At 42.1% G+C, this 26,622-nt stretch overlaps 1 protein-coding gene across 2 annotated transcripts; it reads left to right on the forward strand.

Moving 5' to 3' along the window:
• The first annotated feature begins 12 nt into the window (after window positions 1-12).
• LOC118723974 (cytochrome P450 2J2) lies at window positions 13-24,971 on the forward strand. 2 transcript variants are annotated; one of them, XM_036446823.2, is made up of 9 exons: window positions 13-291; window positions 1,984-2,146; window positions 4,569-4,718; window positions 6,289-6,449; window positions 9,138-9,314; window positions 11,031-11,172; window positions 15,166-15,353; window positions 18,815-18,953; window positions 24,587-24,971. In XM_036446823.2, the coding sequence occupies exons 1-9, from the start codon at window positions 94-96 to the stop codon at window positions 24,763-24,765; spliced, it is 1,497 nt and encodes a 498-aa protein (XP_036302716.1). In that variant the 5' UTR covers window positions 13-93; the 3' UTR covers window positions 24,766-24,971. The 2 variants fall into 2 exon arrangements, with proteins under 2 accessions (XP_036302716.1, XP_036302717.1); XM_036446824.1 differs by lacking the exon at window positions 13-291 and adding an exon at window positions 1,234-1,277.
• The last annotated feature ends 1,651 nt before the right edge of the window (window positions 24,972-26,622 follow it).

Consider the following 26,622-nt stretch of genomic DNA (forward strand, 5'->3'; position numbering starts at 1 on the left):
TGGGATTACTGTGAGAGACAGGCAGGAAGGACTTCACCGGCTCAGGCTCAGAGCTCCTTGGAGCCAGAGAACATCAGAGCAAGGCTCTCCGCGATGGGCTCCCTAGTGGCGGCCCTCTGGAGGATGCTCCATCCCAGCTCTCTCCTGCTGGGAGCAGTCGTCTTCCTGCTCCTTGCCAATTTCTTCAAAAACCGGATCCCCAAGAACTACCCGCCTGGGCCACCGCGTCTGCCCATCCTTGGGAATTTCTTCCAACTGACCTTGAAGGAGCCCCATCTGTCTATTCAGAAGGTAGGAGTGGGCGGGCACAGGTGCTGGGTGGAGTCCTGACCCTGACCTGAGGGCAGGACCCTGGGGGGACTAGGGGTGTGAAGCACAGCAGGGAACTAGAGTAAATTACACTGTAGTGCATACATGAAAGTTGCTAAGAGTAGATCTTAACAGTTCACATACACCAGGCTTCAGTTCATCCACTTTAATAGCTATGTAATATTCTGTCATCACACCACATTTTTTTAAACTGAGGTATAATTAATATAGTACATGGTATTAGTGTCAGGTGTACAACCTAATGATTCCATATTTGTATACACCTGGGAATGTTCACCACAATAAGTCTAGTTAGTATGTCACCACGCATAGCTACAAAAATATTTTCTTGGGATGTGAACTTTTAAGTTGTACTCTTAGCAATGTTCAAATATGCACTACAGTGTTATTAACCTCAGCCAGGATGCTGTGCTTTACATCCCAGGACCTACTGCTTTACAGCTGCAAGTTTGTACCTTTGACACCCTTCACTCATTTTGCCATCCTCTCACTTTCACTGTCTTGCTCCCACTACACTCTGAGGTCTCCACTAAACTTGAAGGCCCTGGAGCCACCTCAGGGTCTTATCCTCAAATCTTACACAATTCCCTCCGCCACTCTATAACTTCCTTACCTTGGCTGCATTCCTTCAGCTGCCACTCATTTTCCTTTCCTGAAATTCATAAGGACCCTGGAGCACGTGAGATTAAATAAGATAAAAGGTGAAAGGTGCTCACCATGGTACCCAGTGAGCATGGCAGCTGCAACCAGGGGTGCTGTCCTCCAGCACATCCCTGCACTCTGGTCCTCCCACCACCAGAAGCTCGCTCTCTCTCTCTCTCTCTCTCTCTCTCTCTCTCTCTCTCTCTCTCTCTCTCTCTCTCTCTCTGTCTCACACACACACACACGCACGTCTTTCTGCACACAGGGCGCCTTCCTTCTCCAGGACCCCAGCAGCCGTGTGCCAGGTACCAGAAAACAGTGCCTTTCTCATTGCTGCCCTCCTCCCTAGCAACGCCCTTTGACAGATGGATCATTCTCTCACTTTTACAGCTGGGGCTCATTGGCTCCAAAAGGTGAGACAGTTTTCTCAGGAACCCAGAGCTGGTGATCAGAGAGCTATGGTCCACACACAGTTTCAGAGCCAAAGGGCTTTTCTCACACCTGGCCCCAGCCGGGTAAGGAATTTTCTGTCTTCTCGCACGAGTTGAGAAAGGAAGAGTTCTCTTTTGCATAAATGACGTGATTTGCTAAAAAGTCCATGCTTATCAACAATAAAAAATACATTTAAAAATGAAACAAATAAAAAAGTCCGAGCTTGTTACACTAGACAGGCACTGCATGGATCTCAGCCATCTTGGTGAGTCATGTGTACTGAATTCTCTCCCTTTATTAGGCTCTAAGATGCGTGAGGTTAGAGACCTTATTCATTTTATTGAAGTGATATCTTTATAATTTATTTCAGGACAAGGGTAGATGCTCTTATCAACTCACTCTGTGAAGGAATGTTTTATAATGTATGTCCACGCCCTGCAGTGACTTGCATCCAGGCCTGGTTGAGAGGAGAGACTCAGGACATTCACCCAGGCCCTCAATACAAGCCTTCAGCTCCATACTCCTTCTTTTCCTGGACACCGAGATGGGTGTGCTTAAATGTGAATATTTCCTTTTCAGTATGTGAAGCAATACGGGAACCTTTTTAGCATGGAGTTTGGTGCCTGGTCTTCAGTTCTTGTAACTGGATTGCCCTTGATCAAAGAAGCCCTTGTCGACCAGGGTCACAACATTTTGGACCGTCCCATCCTCCCTGTTCGAAAACGGATCTTTAAGACAGACGGTAAGCTTCTTGACCAATGTAAGATGTGGATGTCTTAATGTTTTTAAGGCTTGTCAGTGGTGTTTCTGTGACTACAATCCTCCAGCACTCCTCAGAGACCAACCCCATTATATAACTCCTGCCTTTAAAGAAAGCTTGATGTTCACATTTCCCAATGAAGGCACTCTCTCAGAGGATCAAGCTGGGCCAGTCCTAACAGCGGGAATTTGGAAAAACAGCATCTCCTGTGTGTGTTCACTCACTCTGGATGCTTTCATAAACACATAACCCTTCATTCCATGAGAGCAGAGGGGGCAGCAATGCATTCGCTCTTTCTGTGCCTGTGCTTCCTTCTGTTGCATTTGAGATTTCATCCTCTTCTTGCCTCTAGTTCCTTATGCTTTATCATTAGGGTTCCCACAGGCATCATCACAAGCCTTCCAGTCTATGTTAGAAGAGTTTGGCATGAATACTTTAAATGATCATTAAATAAACTGAAGCATTTAAAAATCTAAATGAAATGTGTTGCTCTACCAGAGCACCATATTTTCAAGTGCTCCCCAAGTCCTCTTTGAAAGAGTTTACCACTTCACTCTCCATCCATTTACTCTATTTATTACCTGCAAGATGAAGCACAGTGCCTGGCACCAGTGATACAACAATGAGTAGAACAGATAAAATCCACATACTTATATAAGTCAAATTCTGTTCCAGAGAAAGACTTTCAACTCTCCGTAATAATTTAAAGCATTTATGTAGACGAGGGCAGATGCACTTACTAGGGGTATCTAATCTAGTCTTGAGATTCAGGGAAAACTAAATAAATGACAAGTGATTTAATAAAGTGAGGAAGCAATCAGGCAGAGGGACTAGAATATAAAAAGTCCCTGAGGTGAATGAAAAAGTGGCCAGGATTCAATGGAATAATTAAATGGAGATGAAGCTGCAGATAATTTATTCATATTCTCAATAAGGATGTTGGGTTTTATCCTAATAACAATGAAGCTCTTGAATCATTGAGAAAGGAATCATCATATTTACATTTTAAAAGCCTTATTTAGGCTGCAATGTAGAGAGTAAAATGAAGGAAGCAAGAGACTGTTGCAACATTTTAGGTTAGAAAAAGTGTTTGCTTGGACTAGAGAGGTGGCAAAAAAGGACAGTGGGTGAAAATGGGACAGTGGCAGAGAAAATACATGGATTTAAGGTATCCAGGAGATAATCCACTAAGACATGATGAACCAGAGGGAGGGACAAGGAGAGAGACTGACGTGAGGCAGACCCCCAAATGAGTGGATTGATGGGCAGAAGGAACATTTGGAGGACAAGGTGTCTGGTTAGGCTTGGGTGGGGAGTTGCATGGAGAAAACCATCAATTCCATCATTGATTGGCTGGGATTGAAATGCTACATTGGCAAAGTCAAGCAGAGACCTGTATATCTGTGTCTGAAGCTCAAGGAATAGAAATAGAGGGTCTCTGTCAATAGATGTTACTTAAAAGTGTAGGTGTAGTGAGATGTCCCAAGAATGGAGTAAGGGTGCAAACAGAAGACTTTACCTTAAAGAACTCCATCATTTGAGAACTTGGTAGGAAATAAACTAGCCAGAGATATAGGAAGTTCTATGCTTTCAGAGATTAGGGGACAATTCTGGAGAGTGCAGTGCCCTGAGCACCCCTGGAAGAGAGGGTTTCAGGAAGAAAAGGTCAGGTGCTGCTGAAAGACCAAGGAAGGTAAAGTTGCAAAGCATCCCTGGAGCTGCCAGCCAGGAGGGCCATTTCATAGAGATGGAGCCAGATGTGAAAAGGAGTTGAAGTGTGCTCTGGAAGTGAAAAAGTGACAGGAGCATGGCCTTACCTGTGTTATGAAAGAAAGGATGGTCTGTGCAACACAATGAGATGTTGTCTTTTCCTTTGCCTGCACATGATATTCACTCCTCTGCTTTCTTCAGTCATTTACTCATGTGTTAAGGTCCAACAATGCCTTGCCTCTTTACAAACCTGGGTTTTCTTCCCTGGGGCTGCATTCTTAGTATGTAGTGTAACATAAATACATAAATACATAAATCATAAACATAGGTTGATTTATGTATTTATGTAACATAAATACATAAATCAACCTATGTGGCTGGGCACTAAGGGATGTGAACTTGAATGCCTGTTCAGCTGACCTTACACATATTACTTTATCCCTGTGCCTCAGTTTTCTCATCAGCAAAAGTGGAACAGGGGGTGATAAATGTATCTACCTCAGAATTCCTGTAAGTAATAAATTACATAATGCATAAAAAATGTGAATGTGCCTGGCATTGCAAACTATCAGTACATGTTGGCAATCATTGCTCTGGGTGGACTCTTATGAATACTTTCCCCTGCCTAATGCCCTTTTCCCTTCTGCCATCTGATACAAGTCCCTATACCCATTATTGGCTTTCTTTCATTCAGGCTTGATCATGTCTAATGGTCAGGAATGGAAGGAGCAGAGAAGGTTCACCCTGACAACACTGAGGAACTTTGGTTTAGGAAAGAAGAGCTTAGAGGAACGCATGCAGGAGGAGGCCTACCACCTCAACCAGGCGATAGAAGAGGAGAACGGTGGGTATATTTCCTAGGTCAGATGCAGGAGACTGTGGCTCATTCACTCACTGAACAATATTACCAGTAGTTAGTACTTACATGCCTGTCCTGTGCCCAGCAGTGTGTTAGGAACTAAGGATAAAACTGAACAACTAACCATGTCCCTATGCTCATAGAGCGCTAGAATTACTTAGCAAAAGAAGACTGGCATTAAAGACATTACTGATTATGCCCTGGCCATGTTGGTAAGTGGTTAGAGCACATGTGTCAAACACAAGGCCCTCGGGCCAAATCCGTCCCGCCAGGCCTTGCAATGTGGCCTGCACCGCGCTCTCATCACTGCACTCTGCTGCGTTTCCATCACAATGACAGTTTTTGACTGTTCTGTAAACCATTCGGCCTGCGATTTAGGCTGGATTTTAGATTTTGGCCCCTTCTCTGATTGAGTTCGACACCCCTAGGTTAGAGCATCGGCCCATGCACCAAAGGATCCTGGATTTGATTCTCTGTCAAGGACACATGCCTGGGTTGTGGGTTTGTTCCCTGCTCATGCAAGAGGCAACCAGTTGATGTGTGTGTCTGACATAGATATATATATATATAGATATATATATATATATATATATATATATATATCCCTTTCACTCTCTCTGAAAAACAACAGAAAAAATATTCTCTTGTGAGGATTAACAACAAAGACATTACTGATTTATTTTTTTTTATTTTTGAGAACAAAGCAAGTTATTCAAGTAGATAAAAAGTAAGAGGCCAGGGCACAGGCGCCACTATGAAAGAAGCAAAAGTACAGCATTTGTCTGTCAGGGTGGATGTGGGTCAACTTGAGAGGGAGTTGTGCTCCCTCAGATGTATTTCTGTGCTCAGTATGTCATATGACATACGTCATATAGACTCTCATTAGAAATTATTGGAATTTTGTTTCCAAGGATGTGAGTGGGTGGGGGATTGTCTCCAAACATTGTGGTGTCAAATTCTGACTCTGCCTTCTGGTTGAGAGTAAGAGTTGTTGTTGTTGTTGTTAGGACTCCTAGGACTACACAGGAGCCTCCAGCCATTTACCCTTTCCCTTTGATTATTCCTGTCAGTGGGGGGTCTGATGAGATGTCAGCTCCTACTTCCTCATTCCACTTGTCTGAATTTTTTTCTAAGTACTCCTCTCCCTTCCCCTTCCCTTCCCCCATCCCTTTCCTCTTCCTCTCCTCCTTCTCCTCCTCCTCCTCCACCTCCTCCTTTTCCTCCTAGCAGAAAACATAGAACACTCCCATGCCATTGTAAAATGTTTTGCCTCTCTTTGCTAAATAAGTTGCATGCCTCAAAATGTTTAAACCCTACTTTCCCCATTTTGTAATATGTACATCAGTTCAACATTATTGATTTTAAACACTGGGCAGCAATTAGACTTTCCAGGCATTGAGTGAGCACTTGCTGTCAGATCCTGGGTAGAGTGCTAATGGCCAGAGCCTCAGATGTATTTCTGTGCTCAGTATGTCATATGACATATGTCATGTAGACTCTCAGTAGAAACAGAGACAAACCAACCTGAAGGATCCACCTTTTCTTCCACCTCCAGGACAGCCTTTTAACCCTCACTTCAAGATCAACAATGCAGTTTCCAACATTATTTGCTCCATCACCTTTGGGGAGCGCTTTGAGTACCAGGATAGTCAGTTCCAAGAAATGCTGAGGTTGCTGGATGATATCATAGGTCTGGAGGTGTCAGTGTGGAGCCAGGTAAGGGGTTCTCTTTTCATACATGATTAAGAATATTTGGGCTGATGTCTGCAAGGATGTTTTTATAAGCTACAATATAACCTTTTAAAATTGACTTCAACACAAACTTGTTTGAAATCAACTAGTGTGACTAGTGTTTTTGATATTTTAAAATATTTATTATATACAAAAAACATTTCTAGCATTCATGTAAAGCAATAAACTTTACATGTCATATACCTGTGCAACTGTGGGAATCCCTTTCATGTCCTGCGTGGTTCAGGGTTCTGATTCAGGGTTCAGGTTCTGAAGAAGGCCCCACACAAATGAAAGGGACTAGAAAAATATTAATTTGGGAAATGGGACCCAGGCAGAAGCCCAATTCTAGTGGGAGGACTACGCTTTGCTTTGGCCTTGCCATTGCTTTTATTCAGGTTTGGGATAGTAACAGGTAGATTATTTTATTAATAAGGATTTGCATGATTATTTGGTGGGAAAGTTGCTTCAGCTACCATAGTTTCAATTAGATAGGGAGTGGTTGGCTCGGACCTTTCAGAGCTTCAAGGTTGACCAGCCTTCTGGGTTTCTTGTCCACACCTTTCTAATTAGTGAGACAATGATTGATTTTCCACATGCACCTATGTTGTTTTATTTAAAAAGGACAATAGTTCCATTGCCTTTGAGTTCCCCCGTCCATAATGTCCCTCCCTAAGCCAGCTGTCTCAGACCTCCTCTCTTCATCAGCTGGCTGTTTGAGATTCATTGGTGTTAGTTGCCCTTTTTTTAAAAAAATTCTGAAGTAAAGCCGGCATGTACATTCTATTACAACTGCTCATGTGGACACATCCATTCGTTTCTCTTGCCTATATAAACCTGGACATAGAAGATGCTGCCTTAAAGTTTTCAAAACCATTACACTGTTTACACACCCTTCAATAGGATATTATCGATCTAATTTCATAGGGTAAAGATGGATAATTATTATGATTATTATTAAACCTCACCCTTCCTTGGTGGACACTGTCTGTGCTCCATTTTTGTCCCTGGGGGCCTGTGAGTCTTTCAGGAACTCTGTTCAGCTTCTTGGTCTTAAATCAGCGCAAGTGTTGACTCACCTCTCTGGTATCTAGAAGTGGATTTATTTTGTATTTATTTCTGACAAGCATCTTTGCTTAGAGCTTTATGGCTCCATCATATCAAAATGGATAAAGAAGTTATCATGAATCCTGGCACAGGAAAAGGCCATAATGAATGAAAGCTATAATTATTATCAAAGTTATTTTTGAATTCCTAGTTCTCACTTCCAGTCATGGTAGTCCCCAATCCAGTGATTCCACTTTGTTCTTGCTAATAAGACAGAACACAGGAAAGGTGAGAGGTCAGAGGATACCCCATGACTTTCGCCAGAAAAAATAAATCCATGGAAGGGTAGGAAGGAGCAGCAGAGGAGGAGGATAAGCATGTCTTGGGGTCCAAAAATAGACAGGCATTTTGATGAACAATTGCACTTGATCTAAGTTAATTTTCACAACAACCCTTTGAAGATGAAATGAAGCATCCTGGTGTGTGCAGGCAGACATGTCAGTGTGTGAGCAAAGCTAGATCATGGTACATTGGCTCTGTGTTAAGTTCTTAATGGATTGCATGTCATTGAGTCACCAGTTGTAGAATAATCCTGAGGCCCCACAGGCAACAAGATAAACAAAAGAGCAACAAGTTACATCCTCTTCATTTTCATCCTCATTATTATTTTTACAAGAAACCCGTTGCACAAAATTTGTGCATTGGAGGGTAGGGGGCTATCCCGCAGCCCAGCCTGTAGTGTCCCCAATTTGGGACTCCTCTAGGGATGTCCGAATACCCATTTAAACCTGATCCCGGTGTGATCGGGCCTAAACAGGCAGTCGGACATTCCTCTCACAATCCAGGACTGCTGGCTCCCAACTGATTGCCTACCCGCCTTCCTGATTGCCCCTAACTGCTTCAGCCTGCCAGCCTGATTACGCCCTAACCATTCCCATGCCAGCCTGATTGATGCCTAACTGCTCCCCCAACCAGCCTGTTTGGCCCCATCTTCCCTCCTCTGCTGGCTTGGTCACCCATAACTGCCTTCCTCTGAAGGTATGATTGCCCCCATCTGCCCTTCCTTTTAGGCCTGGTCCCTACCAGCTGCCGTCCCCTGCTAGCCATCTTCTGGGGGCCATCTTATATCCACATTGGAGCAGGATCTTTGACCACATGGGGGCAGCCATCTTGTGTGTTGGAGTAATGGTCAATCTGCATATTACTCTTTAATTAGATAGGATAGAGGCCTGGTGCATGTGTGGGGGCCAACTGGTTTGCCCTGAATGGTGTCCCAGATCAGGGTGGGGGTTCCCTTGGGGTGTGGAGCAGGCTGGGCAAGAGGCCTGTGGTGGTTTTGCAGGCCAGCCACGCCCCCTGGTGACCCAAACAAAGGCCCTGGTATCTGGGATTTATTTATCTTCTACAACTGAAACTTTGTAGCCTGGAGCAGAGCCAAGCCTTCTGCTCCCTCCATGGTGACAGCCATTTCTATTGGACTTTGTTTATCTCCTATAATTAAAACTTTGTAGCCTTAAGTGGAGGCATGGGCTGACCAGAGTGTGCAGAAAGCAACCCTAGCCTCCTGCTCTCTTAAAGTGGGGTACTTGCACCAGGGTGTCTTCATATTCTGTTTTTCTCAATTAGCTCTATAATACCTTTCCACGGATAATGAACTTTCTTCCTGGATACCACCAAACACTATTTCGCAAGTGGGAGCAATTAAAGTTGTTTATTTCTCATGTGATTCAAAACCACAAGAGAGATTGGAATCCTGCAGAACCAAGAGATTTTATTGATGCATACCTCACGGAAATAGAAAAGGTAAGGAAAATTGTTTCCTGTGCTTTGTTTTTGAGGAACAAATGGGGATGTACAGGTTTCCTCTTGATGCTGTAACAAATTAACTCACTGGCTTACAACAACACAGATTTATCTCACAGCTTTGGAGGTAATAAGTCTGAAACCAGTTGGACTGGGCTCAAGTTAAGGTGTTGGCAATACTGTCTCCTTTGAGGGCTCTAGGGGAGAATCCATTTCCTTGACCTTTCCAGCTTCTAGAGGTCATCTATATTGCTTGGCTCATGGACCCTTCCTGCATTTTCAAAGCCATCCATGTAGCATCTTCCCTGTTACCATCCTTACATCTTCTCCTTACAACCCTCTGGCCTCTTGTGATTGTATTGGGCCCATTGGGATGCTCCAGGATCATCTTCCCTAACCAAGACTGTGAACTTAACCATATCTATAATGTTCCTTTTCCCATATAATACCCACAGGTTTCAGAGATTAAACATAGACATCTTTGTGAGTCAGTATTCAACTTACCACAGGGAAGTAAAAATAGAGGCAGAATTTCATAGAGTGTAAGAGTAACATTAACTCAGGATGGATAAGGCAATTAGGAATAAAGATATGAGTTCAATGGCATTTGGCTTAAGATTTTGGGAATGCACAAATACTGCCTTTTCTTCTTCTATTCTCTACCTTCCATATTTGAAGGAGCTGTATGAAAAAGGAAAGATAAGAATTGAACCTCAGAACTTTGTTTTATTATTATATGGACCTGTGCCCAATGACCTATCCCTATAAGAAAAGCTGAATGCATGGGAGAGTTTATCATCAAGGTCTGAGTAAGATCCTAGATTGTCCACTTTATGACATTATAGGAAAGAAACAGGGGTGGGGGTACCAAATGAGATGTGTAGATTTCAACACTGTAATCCTTCTGATTAATAGACTTTGTATCAGTGTCATAATTTTTGACTATCACATTAGTTGATCCTCTTGTGAAAGTGGGCAGAGTGATGAATTTCTTTTCCATTCCCTTTCTTATTTCACTGTATTGGCATTATATTAATAAAAATATTGATTTGTACTCAGAGGAGGAAACTTCATGTGCTATATGGATTCACACAGTAAGAGGAATGTTGAGAAGTTAAAGCTTTCAGAAGAAGGTGGTAAAAATGATGAAATGCCATGAAGAATGATTGTTAGAATCAGTGAGTTCTCACCTGGAAGGAAAAGATTAGCTGAGAGATATACAACTTGTTGCACATAAACAAGTTCAGTTTATTCTTTCTAGTATCAGTATAAACATTTGTTGAGTATTTGCCATGTGCCCTTTGCCTCTCATGGCATTTATAATGTTATCTTCATGGGTGTGTTTTGTTATTTCTATTTTTTAAGATGGGAAACTGAAGCAGGAGGGTAAGTAACCTTCCCTTTGTTATAGAAACAGTGAATGGAGTGGCTAATATTGGAACCCAAGTCTGACTCTCCACTAATAGCATCTCCAAAATTATAGGCATAAAAAAATCATTGTCTTGGTTATCATTCATCCAAACTAATAAACATTTCCAGAACTTGGAGCAGGACTATGCTAACAATATTGCTGTGATAAGACTGCCACCCAAGGAGACCAAAGGGAGAGCATTTCTCTGGGCTCTTTCCTCCTACCTGTCTCCCCAGGATGAAGCCCCTATACATTGTGGCCACCAATATCCCTCTAAATAAACTAACAAACATGGTGCTTTGTAGCACAAGGGTGATGATGCTTCCAGTTTCAATGAGGAAAACCTCATCTACAGTACCGTGGATCTCTTCTTTGCTGGAACCGAGACAACTTCGACAACACTGCGCTGGGGTCTGCTTTACATGGCCCTCAACCCAGAAATCCAAGGTGAGCAAGCTGGGCCAGGACACAGTGGTGCCCCCTGGACACACTGCCCCAAAGTTGAGAGCAGAAGATAGCATGGTGGAGAGGAAAGATAGGCAGGACAGTCACAAGGCCATGTGGATGTGAGAACAGGCATTTCTTCATTTTTTCTGTCGTGATTGTAATAGAGCCACATCATTACAAATATAATAGGAGTCCCTGACCTCAGGACACTCTACTTGGGAAAACAGGGAAGTTAATTGACATTGTGGTGAGTTCCTGGAAAGTTACATTCTCACAAGAAATCTGATCTTAGTGGAAGTTAGATGTCAAACAATATGGATGGACTGAAGGACAGACGGAAGGGGGAAGGGAAGGAGGAAAGGAGCGGGGGGAGGCAAAGAAAAGGGAGGGAGAAAATAGACGTGTTCCTAGCCTTCACTCCTTTTAGGTTGTCTTGCATTCCCCTGTGGAAAATGTTTAAACTTCTTACTTCTTACCCCTGCTGTACCTCTTACTTCATATCCAGCCTCAACTCACCCTCCCTGCATGGGGACTTCATTAAATTACCTGTCATTTTCTTTGCATTGTCATTATTTGTGCCTGTGTCATCATACCTGGTGTTCTTTCTACAACAGTGATCCTCAACCTTCTTTATGCTGGGACCCTTTAATACAATTCCTTATGCTGTGGTGACCCTCAACCATAAAATTATTTTTGTTGCTACTTCATAACTGTAATTTTACTGCTGTTATGAATTGTAATGCAAATATCTGTGTTTTCTCATGGTCTTAGGCGATCCTGATAGTGTTTCTCAAAAATATATTTCTCTAATTTTTCTACTTGGCAAACGACTAACTCTGCTTGAAGAATCTGCTCAACATCACCTCTCATGTTTTCCCAATTCTCTGGAACATTAGTAGCATTCTCTTTCTCTAGAGATGACCTGATGCCCCTCCATAACTCTGCTATTGCATATTATTTGTATACCTGCCCCACAAACTGTAGTCCATTCAGTGACAGTGACTATTATAATCAGTTTTCTTTCTCCAGGCCCCAGAACAGTTTGATCACATGAGGAATTAGATTTGTTATAATACAACTTTTTAAGTTCTGGGTAACAGTTTATTAAAGGCATATAAAATCTATTTAGTGAATCAAGACCTTTTTTTGTTTTGTTAATCCTCACCAGATGATATTTTTTCATTGATTTTTAGAGAGAGTGGAAGGGAAGGAGAGAGACAGAGAGAAACAGCAATGTGAGAGACACATCATTTGGTTGCCTCCCTTTTGCTCCCTGACCAGGACCAGGGATCAAACCTGCAACCGAGGTACATGCCCTTGATCACATTTGAACCTTGGATTCTTCAGTCTGGGCACTGAGACTCTATCCAGTTAGCCAAAGAATCTAGGGCAGGACCTTTTTCCCCCCCTAAAATAAAAATAGAATAGAAAAGATCAGAGTGCTTTCCATGTACTATGGATAAGTTTGTTCATGCAAGTTGAGATATATATCTATATTTCAGAAAGGAAGGGAGAGGGAGAGAGAGATATAAAATATATATATATATATATATATATATATATATATATATATATATATATATAATATCATGAGTCATGATGCAAAATGCCTTTGCAATTGTGAATTAAAGTTTTTTAAAATGTGTAAAAGCTTACCTAGTTAGGTTACAGACTTAGACTCCAAAACAATAATGGTTAAACCGATAGAAGTTTACACCCATGTTCATAGCAGCGTTATTCACATACCGCCAAGAGGTGGAAGTAACCAAGTGTCCATTGATAATGAACAGATAAAAAAAGGAGTATAATGGAACATCATTCATCCTTAAAAAGGAAGGCTAATCTGACACATACTTAAACATGGATAAACCTAGAGGCCAATAAGGTAGTTACACACACAAAAATAATACTGCATGATTTCACTTATATGAGGTATCAAGAGGAATCAAATTCATAGAAACTGAAAGTAGACTGGTACTTGCCAGAGGCTGGGGAATGGGGAGAAATGGAGATTTGTTGTGTAATAAATACAGTTTCACTTTTGCATGTTAGAAAAGTTCTGAAGGTTGGTTGCATAATAATGTGACTATTCTTAACACTATTAAACTAAACACTTAAAAAGGTTAAAATGATACATTTTATGTGTATTTTACCATGATTAGAATGTTGGGGTTTTTAATATATATATATATTTATCAGAAAGGAAGGGAGAGGGAGAGAGAGATAGAAACATCAGTGATGAGAGAATCATTGATCAGCTGCCTTCTGAATGCCCCCTACTGGGGATGGAACCTGCAACCCAGACTTATGCCTTGACCAGAATTGAACCTGGGACTCTTCAGTCTGCAGGCTAATGCTCTATCACCGAGCCAAACTGGTTATGGCTCTTGAATGTTTTAAATGGATGGTAAAAACATATATAGAAGTTTATATATCAAATTTGAACTGTGCTCTACAGAGTTCTTTGGATTCCAGGCTCTTTCCACTGTGTTGTTCTGATGTATCTAAAATAATGTTCTTATTGGCACAAAGATGTCTCCCCAATCAGAAGGGTGTAAAAGCACACACCCTTCTTTTAAGGGTATGTTTCAATTATTAAACAGTAGTGGCCTGGTGCATGGATTCATACGCATTGAAATTAGTTAGAAGAAATATTTTAACATCTCTATTTGCCTTTTCTCTATAATAGAAGTGTCAACCAAATTCACGATCGACAATGACAGATCAAAACACATGCATGTGATTGTCATGAGCTTTATATGTATCACTCATGCATGAGTCAACTTAATCTTTTATATATAGAATAAACTTGCTTAATTAGATTTGCTTTCTGATTTAGCTAAACTTTTTCCAGCTATGTGAAGCACTCCAACTTCTCTTTCAGGTAATTGTCAACCACACAGCAGTAAATATCAACATAAAACAGATTATTATTATAGATCACACAGGTAGTATAAAGGGTAAAATACTTAATTGCAGCAGTGTTTGACTATTCTGCACAGTGAGAAAACGTGAAGTCCTTTTCAAGGCCTACCATTTCTTACTTCTTTTTAGTCGTGTCAAGTTTCTAAGCTTTCTAAATCCCTGTTTCTGGCTAATGAAAAGAAAATAGAATTCCACCAAGTCTCCTATCTACCTACTCCAGGACTTCTGTGAGGATCAAATGAGTTGAGGCATGGGAAAATGCTTCACAGACATTTGGTTGCAGTGTAAAATGTTTGCACCTCGCTATAAAGCAAGTTGTCTTCCTGGGCTGAAGAAACTCCAAGGAGGCTAGATGCTAGGGACAGAAAGCTGGACTTTGCTATGTGACATCATTACCTGGAGCCCACAGCCACTGTTTCTGGGCTAAGCTGGGCTATGGGCTGCATTTTGCGCCATGGGGTCTCAGCAATGTCAGTTGTAATTTGATGGACAGTCACCTGTGTCCCACTTGAGGGAATCTGAGTGTTGCTTTGTGGGCACCAGGTCCAAGGTACTGTTTCTTTGTAAATGGCCAGTGCACATCAAGACAGGTCCTGCGTTGAGTGACTGCCCCCTGGTGGTCAGTGTGCATCATAGCAACCAATCAGACAGAGGGACATTTAGCATATTAACTATATATGTATATATGTATATGTATGTATGTATATATATATATTCCTCCTATACACTTTCTATTGATCAAAATTTAATCACATGGTCATATGTAATAGAAAGGGAATCTGGCCTATGTAGTCTTTGGCTGGATAAATAGGTATCCAGCTAAAATCTCTATTATTGTAAAAAAAAAAGGGGGGGGGGAAAGGAGGGGAACAGCTATTGGGAGGCAATTAGCAGTTTTTATCATTGTCTTATTCCAGAGCCCGCTTTCCACTCTTATTACCTCCTTGACAAACAAGAGTCTATGCAGCCTACTATAATGTTAACATTTTGATCCTAGTTATTCCATTCCTTAGCTTCACAAGGCTCAAGGAAAGGTATTGAATGCAAGAACTTACTTTTATTTTCAAGAAAAAGTGCAAGCTGAGATTGACAGAGTGATTGGCCAGTCGAAGCAGCCAAGCACGGATGCTCGGGAGCTCATGCCCTACACCAATGCCGTCATCCATGAGGTGCAGAGAATGGGAAATATCATCCCCCTGAATGTGCCCAGGGAAGTAAACAATGCTACCACCTTGGCTGGATACCACTTGCCCAAGGTAATGAGGAACTCCTGCTTCAGATCTTAAAGCTTATTGCTTTGAATGGTAGAATCTGAATTTGAAAAGTGACAGATTCTTGTCCTAGGGAATTACTTTAATGGGGAGAGATATTTTACTTGTTTCAATATTAATTTTTGTCCTTGGGTAAATATTAATTCAACTAGGTAGTAATAGTTATTATGGAAAGAAAGGAGACTCCTAGGTCAAATATGTCTAACCAAAGACTGGCTTTTCTTTTTCTTTTTTCTTTTTTTAATATATTTTATTGATTTTTTTACAGAGAGCAAGGGAGAGACATAGAGAGCTAGAAACATCAATGAGAAAGAAGCATCAACCAGCTGCCTCCTGCACATCCCCTACTGGGGATGTGCCCACAACCAATGTACATGCCCCTGACCAGAATCAAACCTGGGACCTTTCAGTCCACAGACCAACGCTCTACTACTGAGCCAAACCAGTTTTGGCAAGACTGGCTTTTCTTTGCTGTGGGATTGCTCAGTGTTTTTACTATGAAATGTGTATTGTGAATCTCTGTGGAGATGCAGCTGACTTTGCATGGTATCTTCTTCTTGGCCTTGGTAGAGCATCTCACAGGATTAGGGACTTGTCAGAATTACTTTAGAAAATTTTGTTTCACATCCTGGGTCTACTATATAGAACATTAAGATATAAAGGGACAATTGAGACCATCTAGGCCATCTAGTTCAGCAAACTCGTTAGTCAACAGAACCAAATATCAACAGTAAAACTATTAAAAGTTCTTTTGAGAGCCACATTATTTAAACTTAAACTACAAAGGTAGGTACATTATTATGAACTTAATTAGGGTACTCCTAAGCTGGTCTTTGCTAAAAACTCAAGGGGCCAAAAAAGCCACATGTGGTTCACAAGCTGCAGTTTGCCGACCACTGATCTAGGCCAACATCACATTAATCCTGGTGTTTCTAACGTAATATCCCTATAGGTGTTTTTTCAGTTTTTACTTGTAGCCTTGCGATGGGAGAAACCAATCCAAGTGCGTGCAATATTAAGTATTAGAAAAGCAAAGAAAGAACACACACTTGTTAAGCAGTAATTATGTTCCATGGACTACATAGTTTCTTTCAAAATATGTTAATCAGTCCTCAGAATAAGTCTTTTCTTTCTATTTTATAAACTGAGAAGTACGATCTCATAGCGATTCAGCTTGTATAAGGTCCCTCAACTACAAAGTGACAACAGTTGGGTTCAAGAACCAGATCTGTTCTGATTCCCAGGCTCATCTTTTTTGTACTAAATCATGTTCTCTACACAGGAGTTGTCTGACTTGGACCTTAAAAGGGTCTTCTTGCAATTGCTCTCAATTCGTCCCTGTTTAATTCTGTGTCCTCACAAAGGAATTTCTGATCTCACTCTACCAACCAGGCTTATGATTTTAGCAAACATCTCTCCTATGCCACCTAGCGCCCTTTCTGCACACTGCACCTTTACAGCTCCCTTGCTTTCTCACCACTTTGGTCAACCTCTGTGAGTCCATTCCAGTTGTATATGTCCCTCTGCATATGTCTTACCCGGAGATGAACTGAATAGGCAGAACCAGAGGGGATTTCCCATTGTACACATTTTGGATATTGTCCTTGCAGAGCCAGGAAAAGCCGCTATACCTGCAGCTATTGCACTTACGATTTCTTGCCCATTGACCATGTTGTAGGTGAAGGCTGAGGTTTAAATTATGTCACAGGTGCTGCTTGCATTTTTTTTTTAAAGATCTTATTGATTTTTACAGAGAGGAAGACAGTGGGTTGGGGAGGGTGAGGATATGGTACATGCTCTTGACCGGAATTGAACCTGGGACCCTTCAGTCTACAGGCCAACACTCTATTCACTGAGCCAAACCAGTTAGGGCTGCTTGCATTTTCATAGCAATGCATGTAAGCTCCAGGAAACACCCAGCTCTACCACTTATTCTTAACATCCACTTTAATAACCATCCTGAGAACTGACAGCTCTAAGTGACTAAGTTGTAGAGACTAAGCTGACATGGCTTTGACATCAAGTAGACCTAGTAGAAAGCATGGTTCTCCCTCCTTCGTTATGTGATTCTGGGCACATTATTTAACCCCTAAGAGCTTCAATTTCTTTAGTTGTAAAGTATGTTAAACCTACCTCACATGTTGAGGTAAAATGAAGTCATGCATGTCGAATGTTAAATCTAGTGCTTAGTACTTAAATTAACTTATCCTTTATTAATCCAACAAATGTTCATTAAGCACCTAAAATGCTCAGGCCTGAGAAAACAAACCTGAGGAAAATAACCATGCAACTACATACTCAGAAACCATGGCAACTGCCCCACTGAAAAAACTCTCACATCTCTATAAAGATGCAGGCTGGCTGGAATGGGGAGTAATAGCAGGAGTAGTCAGAGGAGGCTTCCAAAGGAAGTGATGTTTGAGGTAAGGGCAGCAGAATGCTTAAGAGTTAGGAAGAATGACATGAAGACACTGTAAACAACATTTTAAAAAGTACAAAATGAATGAGAAAATAGCTTTTTGAACAGCTGAAAAACAGCTGATGAAGTGGAAGTGCAGGCAGACAGAGTGGCCCAATCAGGGGTCAGGCCATGGATTTGTCCCCCAAGAGCAATGGGAAGCTGTTGAAGGATTCTATCAAGTTCAAGGCTGGTGGGTGGGTAGGTGGGTGTGACATGATTAAATCTTATTTGAAGCTCACTGGGCTTGCAGAGTATGAAGCAGATTGAAAGGGGAAAGAGAGGATGTAGGGCATAGTTAGCCAGCTATTTTAGGCATATAGGCAAGCAAGGGGTAGCCAGGAGTAGATGGTAACAGTGGGCATGGCATGGAGGTGACAGAATTAAGAGAAATTTAAAGTAAAATTGTCCAGCCTCACAGAAGGGTTACATGAAGGATCAATGGAGGAAAAAGAGGCATTAAGGAGGACTCTTGGGTTTCTTGAAGTGTACCTGTTGAATAGTGGTTCCTTTTACTAGACAACCTGATTCTATTATTAAACCTGGGCAGTACAGTAGACCTTGGAGGGAAGAGAAGGGAGGAACAGGGATGAATGAGACATAGTTTACCTTGCTGGAACTGCCATGGTCACCATTAAACTGAGCAGCTGGGTAACTTTGGTACAGTACTGACTGGCAAAACTCTGTTATTTCTCATTGGTGCATGCATGTTTGCTCTCAGGTCTTACACTGACTGGTCCCTGCAGAGGACATCCATACTACAGTCAAGAGTAGCTGTACTTCCCTGGGAAATTCCCAGCAGGCATTTGCAGTCCATCATTGCAAGGGCCCTGGGAAGGTTGGGATGGGGAACTAAGCTCAGAAAACAGTGGGTTGGGGAGGGTGAGGATATGGTCAGGTCCTGTCTTGAGAGCAGGGGACTTCCAGCCCTCTGCATGGGGGTGTTGCATGGGTCAAGCCTTGCCTGAGTCTTTGCTGCCTTCTCCAGGGGACCATGGTCATGACCAATCTGACTGCACTGCACAGTGATCCTGAAGAGTGGGCCACCCCCAACACATTCAATCCGGAGCACTTTCTAGAGAATGGACAGTTTAAGAAAAGGGAAGCCTTTCTGCCTTTCTCAATAGGTGAGTTCTACAAAATAAGAGGGTGTGAATCCAGAGCTCCCCTCTGCCCTCCCCTGCTCCTCTCCCCATCATCCTTGGCTTTAGCTGGAATGCCTCCAAACAGCCCTGCCCAGCATGATTTCCAATTAATGCTGTTCCAGCTCAGGATTCCCAGGGCTGGAGTGACTCCAGGCTGCCCTTTCTTCCTCAGCCCTTGCTTGGCAGGCAGGGCTGCCTGAAGATTCCAGCTTCACTCTGTTCTGTCCCCCGAAACACTGGGGACAGAGACACAGACCCTGCCTCTTGCCATCTTCACAGAATTTCTAAGGGACACCCACTCACACAGAACTAGAGACAATTTATAATATGGGGGTGGGGAGGGGCAATGAAAGTGGCTAATTGCTTATCATTATGGGCATCAGGAGTGATGTTAATGCCATCCTGGACTAGATGGGATTCTATTCTATATGCAACCCCTTTTTCCTTTTTACATTTTACTTATGCTGTAAAAGGTTAGTTAGTACATTTTCAAGGTAAACAACTTAAATGGTGCAATAGAGGATGCTGTGAAAACTCTCTCATGTTTTCAAACAGCCAGTTCCTAAGGCTTTTTAAACTCATAACATTATAAAATGAATAACAAGAATTCTTAGTATCTTTATTAGTTTTGGGCTTCGTATGTCTCACGGGTTATTTCTTTTTATTTCTTTTTTATTAAGTTTTTTAAAAATATATTTTATTGATTTTTTACAGAGAGGAAGGGAGAGAGATAGAGAGCTAGAAAGTCGATGAGAGAGAAACATCGACCAGCTACTTCCTGCACACCCCCTACCAGGGAAGTGCCAGCAACCAATGTACATGCCTTTGTCAGGAATCAAACCCGGGACCTTTCAGTCTACAGACTGATGCTCTACCACTGAGCCAAACCGGTTTTGGCCATGGGTTATTTCTTTAGTCCTGGAAATGTGTGCTGAGCCAGTACTTATCCCTGAGCATACTTCAGAGATAATGAAACTGAAGCTGAGGGGTCAACTGTGGCATCTTTTACATCTGTTATTGACTTGTTTACACTTCCCCTTTTCACACTTATTTTTTTCTTTTTGCATTGAATATGTATTACTTAGGGAGAAAATAAATTATTACACACAGAAGAGAGATGGTGGTTGTGACCAGTAAGGGGTGCTGTAGCCCAAGAAGGGAGGGGCGGGGGGCATTTGTGAAAGGGAAGGAACAGCGGAAGCCTAGAGTGGGTGTCAGAGCACCAGAAAGATGAGGCAGGATCTGCACAAAGTGGGAGATAAGTTATATACACGGGATACTCATTCAATGAGTAAGTAAACATATCAAGGATAATGGGGGAGGGGGGTAGTTATAAATAGGGCTTTATAAATAGTTATATATAGCTATGATATTAGAATGAACTCTGTGGTGTTGGATTGAAATAAGAGGTTATCTATACAAACTCAGATTTTTAATAGATTTGTAGGTAGATAATTAGATAAAGTAGTAAATCCTACATAATCAAAGAATAATATATAAATTGACCATACCTCTGCTACACCCACAAGCCATGCCCACCAGCCAATCAAAGAGAGTATTCAAATAAACCCAACCAAGATGGCTACAGCCACAGAGGGAAGGAAGAAGGCTTGGGTTTCTCAGGTGACAGAGGGTGGAAGCCAAGCTTTCTGCCTACTCTTGCTGACCTAGGCCTCCAATCAAGGCTACAAAGTTTAATTATAGAAGGTAAACAAATCCAAACAGAAATGGCTGCTGGCTGCAGAGTGAGCAGAAGGCTTGGCTCTGCTCCAGGCTACAAAGTTTCAGTTGTAGAAGATAAATAAATCCCAGATACCAGGGCCTCTGCTTGGGTCGCCAGGGGGCGTGGCTGGCCTGTAAATCATCACAGGCCCCTTGCCCAGCCCACCCCATACTCCAAGGGAACCCCACCCTGATCTGGGACACCATTCAGGCAAACCAGCTGGCCCCCACACATGCACCATGCTGCTATCCTATCTAATAAAAGAGTAATATGCAGATTGATCATCACTTCAATATGGCTGCCACCATGTGATAAAAAAAATCCTGGCCCCATGTGGACACAAGATGGCCATCAGGGGATGGCAGTTGGGAGGGACCAAGCCTGAAAGGGAGGGCAATTGGGGGCAATCATGCCTTCAGAGGAGGGCAGTTAAAGGTGATCAAGCCAGAAGAGGAGGGAAGTTGAGGGCAAACAGGCTGGTAGGGGAGCAGTTAGGCATCAATCAGGCTGGCATGGGAGTGGTTAGGGGGTGATCAGGCTGGCAGACAGACGCAGTTAGGGGCAATTAGGAAGGCAGGCAGACAAGCAGTTGGGAGCCAGCAGTCCTGGATTGTGAGAGGGATGCCAAATTGGAGAGGGTTCAGGCTGGGCTGAGGGACACCCCTCTCACCCTCATGCACAAATTTTGTGCACCGGGCCTCTAGTATAGATATAAACATGGATGTGTATATCCTCACATTTAAATATATACTCATGCTATATAAACTAGAGGCCCGGTGCACAAATTCCTGCACATTGAAAGGAAATTATTTAGAAGAAATATTTTAATATCACTATTTGTCCTTTCTCTATAATAGAAGTGTCCAACCAAATTCACACTCAACAAAGACAGATCAAAAATTATGTGCATGTTTGGAACAAGTGAGAGCTTTATATATAGAGAGAGAACTTGCTTAATTAGATCTGCTTTCTGATTTAGCTAAACTTTTTCCAGACCATTGAAGCACCCCAACTTCTCTTTCAGGTAATTGTCACCAATACAGCAGTAAATATCAACATGAAGCAGATTAGTATTGTAGATCACACAGGGAGAACAAAGGTTAAAATATTTAATTGCAGTAGTGTTTGGCTATATTCTGCACAGTGAGAAAATATAAAGTCAATTTTCAAGGTCCATCATTTTTTACTTTTTAATTTTACATTTCTTTTTAATCAGATCAAATTTCTAAGCTTTCTAAATCTCTGTTTTCTGGCTAATGAAAAGAAAATAGGATTCTACCAAGTCTCCCATCTATCTACTCCAGGACTTCTGTGAGGATATAATGAGAAGAGGCATGGGAAAACGCTTCACAGATATTTGGTTACAGTGTAAAATGTTTGCACCTGGTTATAAAGAAAATCATGTTCCTGGCCTAAAGAACCTCCAAGGAGGCTAGTTGCTAGGGAGAGGAAACTGGGTGTTGCTATGTGACATCATTACCCGGAGCCCACAGCCACAATTTCTGGGCTGGGCTGTGGGCTGCATTTTGCGCCATGGGGTCTCAGCAGTGTTGGCTGTGATTTGGTGGGGTGTTGCTCCAGGGTGATGGCAGGGCCTGTGTCCCACTTGGAGGAAGCTGAGTATTGTTTTGTTGGCACCAAGGGTGTTTCTTTGTAAATGGCCAGAATGCATCATGGCACCTTGTACGTTGAGCATCTGTCCCCTGGTGATCAGTGCACATCACAGCAACCAGTCAGATGGTCGGAGAGACAGCAAATGAGCTTTTTATATATGTAGATACTGAGTTGCTATACTCACTGAGATGCCTGGGAGTAACATAACCTCAATACCAATGAGCATGTCTAATGCCCAGATCTAATCATTATCCACTAAAAGGAACCAGGTTAGGGAAGAGAAAGCATGAGATAAGCCTGCAATGTGGTGTTTTTGTTTGTTTGTTTGTTTTTTGTTTTTTGTCCAAAGTAAGAAAATAGCAGCTTCAATGCTCATTGATTAGCCAAACCTAGAGTATCTTGAGATCCAAACACTAATAACAAATTTTAACCCTTTAAATAAAATAGGAATCTGTGAATTCATACTGATATAAATGAGTGCATAAATAAAATAAGGAGAGAGCATTTCCTTTAGTAGAATTCTAATAATGTGAAATGAATAATGAAATTTTAAAAGTCCCAATCAGGCAACCATTATATTAATTAATAATTTGGGCAAAAAATAGCAAAGGAAACTAGTCCAATGAGTAATGGTTATTAGTCTCAAAGTAGTATTTATCAGTTGCAAAGAGAAAAATAATAATTTTACAGGGGAGAAAGGATTAGCACCATAATCAAAATAAATTCACCAATAATGGGGCAAATCAAAAGCATGTCCCACCTACTATGGTGCAATAATAAGAACCAGCCTCCCTTGGATGATCCTACCACCAGAAATGCATGACCTCCCATAAGGGAACGTGAGAGACATTAACCAAATAATGGGTCTGTCATCTTCAAAGTGCCAAAGTCAGGAAAGTTGAGAAATCCCTTGTGCGACAGCCAAATGCAATTCTTGATACTAAACTGGTCCCTTTTCTAAAGAAAGGACATTAAAAGGAGAATGGCAAACCTGATTGGGATCTGAGGAGAAGATGGTGGGAATTTCCTGATTTGGTGATTCTGTGGGATAACATACTTGTTTAAAGGGATACAAACTAAAGGTTTCATGGGAAAATATAGGCAATTCACTCTCAAATAACTCAGGAAAAAATACATTATTATTATTATTATTATTATTATTGCAAGTTTTCCATACATTTAAAATTACTTCAGAATAAACGGTACAATGCGAAAAGTATCACAGTAAGGAATTGTAATACACAAAAAACTATTTTAGTAATGTTACCACCCACAAGATTTATTTAAAAATCATCTTTTAAACTATGTTCTTCCGGATTTTTTTTTTTTTAAATATATAAGAAACAGGATGAACTTACAGATAAGCTATTGTATAGCTAGAATCTGTATTATTATCCAGGAGATGTGTTAAAATACTTTGTTTTACTCTCTGCAGTATTATTGGATACACACTGGTGAAGGATCTGAGTGTGTAGCTCATGCAATATATAAAATAAAGATCCCATGTTAAGCATGCATTTCTATCAATGCCGCCAGGAAGTTACTTAATTTTCCCTGAATCCCATATGTCTAGAAAGTGGGAGTGGTAGAATAGGACTTCTGTCCTTCTGCTTCCAGTTCTGAACTCACACAACAAGGACAGGAATGTGGCCTGGACAGGGAGGGCCATGTGTGAGCCATGGAGCAAAGGACGCAGCCTAGAGCCCCATGCCAGAAGCAAAGGGACTCCTGAGAAAGGACGGCAAGCCAAAGGACTGTCAAGGACAGAGGCTGAAGCAGGGCCAGGGAAGAGAGCCATCCATGTTAGTGAGGTCCCCGATCATTAAGGAGGAAAATATGAGCAGGAGAAAGAGGCCATGTACTTTACACACCCTGCTCTGACATTGACTGGCTTATAATTTTGGGTAGTATTCTAAAGGTTTGAAAAAATATTAATAGTGTTGTTTTCTGAGTCTGTCATTGTTGTTAATTGATTTTTTAGAGCCTGTAGACTAAACACCCACATTCTAGGTCAACCCAGGCCTCTCCCTTCAATCACTGCCTACAACCTTCACCTCCATTTGCTTGACCCCTGAAGGCACTGGAGTGAGTCCAGACATCAATTCTGTGCTTTGCTTAAGCCCAGTGTTGTCAGATTGAATGAGCCTCTGTACTGAGAGCCCTGGAGCCTAGAAGCCCCTCCCTGCTTTCAAGATATAAAAAAACTTTAGAGAAGATTTCAGTCCCTTTGGGCAAGGACACTAGCCTGAAAGCTAACTCTTATGTTCTTGTCTTTCAGGAAAGCGGGTATGCCTTGGAGAACAGCTGGCCAGGGCTGAGCTGTTCATTTTCTTCACCTCCCTTTTGCAAAAATTTACCTTTAAGCCCCCGGACAATGAGGAGCTGAGCTTAGAGATCAGACTGGGCCTCACCATCTCCCCAGTAGAACACCGCCTCCGAGCAGTTCCTCGGGCATGAGGGCATTGGGGGAGCAGGGGAACGGAAAGCAGGAAGAATGGTCATGTCCTCTAAAGGCATGGGGACCTGTTCAGAAGGGAGGGACCATAATGGAAACTGGATTCAAATCTTGTTTTATCTCCTGCAATGTAGCCTTGAACAAATCATGTATCTCTAGAAAACACACTCAAAGATATTCCTAGAATAAAACCAATCACATCAGGCCTGGAACTTTAAATATCTGGGATCTTGCCTTCCATTTCTTTTTCCCAATCAGATCACCTGATAAGCAGACTGGAAAATTGGCCAAAAAATTTCACACAATAGAATCAGTCCCCTCAATTGTAAAATAAAAGACTTTGGTGAAGGATCTGAGTTCCACTCCTGCTCTGCTGTCCATTTGTCCTGATTCCAGATGGTGAGGCATTCACACACTCCGTGTGGAATACATGTAAAGTGCCCAGCACTCATCCGGACCTAACAGATGGATTGGGACTCAGAGAAAATATGACAGTTATGGTGAAACCTTGGAGAATAGATGGCTGAAGTTTCTGGTAATAAAAAATGATTCCTTTCCTCCCTCTCAAAGCTTCTTAGAGGGATTCTAATATGAGACCTTTTCCTGCCCAAGCATTACAGAAATAAAAAATAAATAAAAAATAAAAAATAAAAGTTTCTTCTGATTTGTATCTCTTTTATTGCTTATCTAGTTTGAAAGCTCCAGGCCACTTCCCGTCTTCCTTTGCCATCAGTGTCTGACAAACAATGTGCAAGCATATGACACTTTCTGTGGCCCCCTGGCCAAGGCACACGTTTTACCCGAAAGCAATTCAGGCTGTGAGTCTTTCTCTACTGCTGTCCTGCAGAGACACAGACACATGCAAACTGCACTGTAAATTAAAACTGGTCCAAGGACAGAGGATTTACAGCAGAGAAGGAGCAGGACACACAGAGCTAGCATGGAAGTGTGCTCTGGTCTGGCAGATGAGACCTGCATGCTAGAGGGGGAGGGTCCAGTAAAGGGCTTCTCAGAAAGCCCTACCTACTTACAGCCAGGTGCCAGGGGCTAGTTAGGTGACTAAGTGAGGAAGCAGGACAGCTTCCTGGGTGAGAAAGCTGCTTTGTCAGAACAGGGAATTCAGAGCTCTAACTCTTGTCAACAGATGGTCCTTGGTGCCAAGTCAACACCAACAGGAATTCACAATTGAGGTGCAGTAAAGGAAAGTGTATTCAGTGTAAAACAGCTCAATGGTGATACAGCAAGGCTGTGAAAACAGCAGAGCTGTGAGGCGGCCCTGTGGCCTTGCCCCTCTGCTCCTCTACCCTGTCCCAGTTTGCCCCTGAGGGTCTGTTTTCCTCTGCTCCGGTGACATTTCTTCAATGTTTCTGCCCTAGCCAAGGAAACACAGTTTTTAGTGTTTGGTGGGAATGGAAAGTGCACTCCTGAGACAGAGGAGAACTGGCTTATATAGATAGAAGTCCTTGCCCCTATTTCCTGATTGGTCCATCCTCATGCAAATGAGAACTCCAAGTCCTTACAACTTGATTGGTCCAAAAGGCATGGCCTTATTGGTCAGAATGGAGCTGCTGCGATTGGCTGGTAGAGATGCTAATGGGGATATTGCTGTGCCACATTATGGAATGAGGAAGCCTCAGTTCTATTGGTTTATACAGGGACTCTAAGAACTCGGCACGGACTGGTTCAAATGGTGAAAATAGTGTAGAAAAGGAGCTCAGTGCAGGAGGCAGGCAGCTTAGTGCAGGCTTCTCCCTGAAGTGTCATTTGCATGATAGGACCCTGTGTAGAAAAAGCTTCTAAGTGCTGTTTTTGTGTTTTTTTCCTAATATTTTTCTAAAAATTGATTTTGAGAGAAGAGA

Source organism: Pipistrellus kuhlii, unplaced genomic scaffold (assembly GCF_014108245.1).
Source record: "Pipistrellus kuhlii isolate mPipKuh1 unplaced genomic scaffold, mPipKuh1.p scaffold_m20_p_2, whole genome shotgun sequence".
Lineage (NCBI taxonomy): Eukaryota > Metazoa > Chordata > Mammalia > Chiroptera > Vespertilionidae > Pipistrellus > Pipistrellus kuhlii.

What these genes read in the sequence shown, in the direction of transcription:
- LOC118723974 (XM_036446823.2), top strand. Translation starts at nt 94, where the DNA reads ATGGGCTCCCTAGTGGCGGCCCTCTGGAGGATGCTCCATCCCAGCTCT. An exon ending in CCCATCTGTCTATTCAGAAG is followed by an intron (nt 292 to 1,983) that starts GTAGGAGTGGGC and finishes TTTCCTTTTCAG; the next exon opens with TATGTGAAGCAATACGGGAA. An exon ending in ACCTCACGGAAATAGAAAAG is followed by an intron (nt 9,315 to 11,030) that starts GTAAGGAAAATT and finishes GGTGCTTTGTAG; the next exon opens with CACAAGGGTGATGATGCTTC.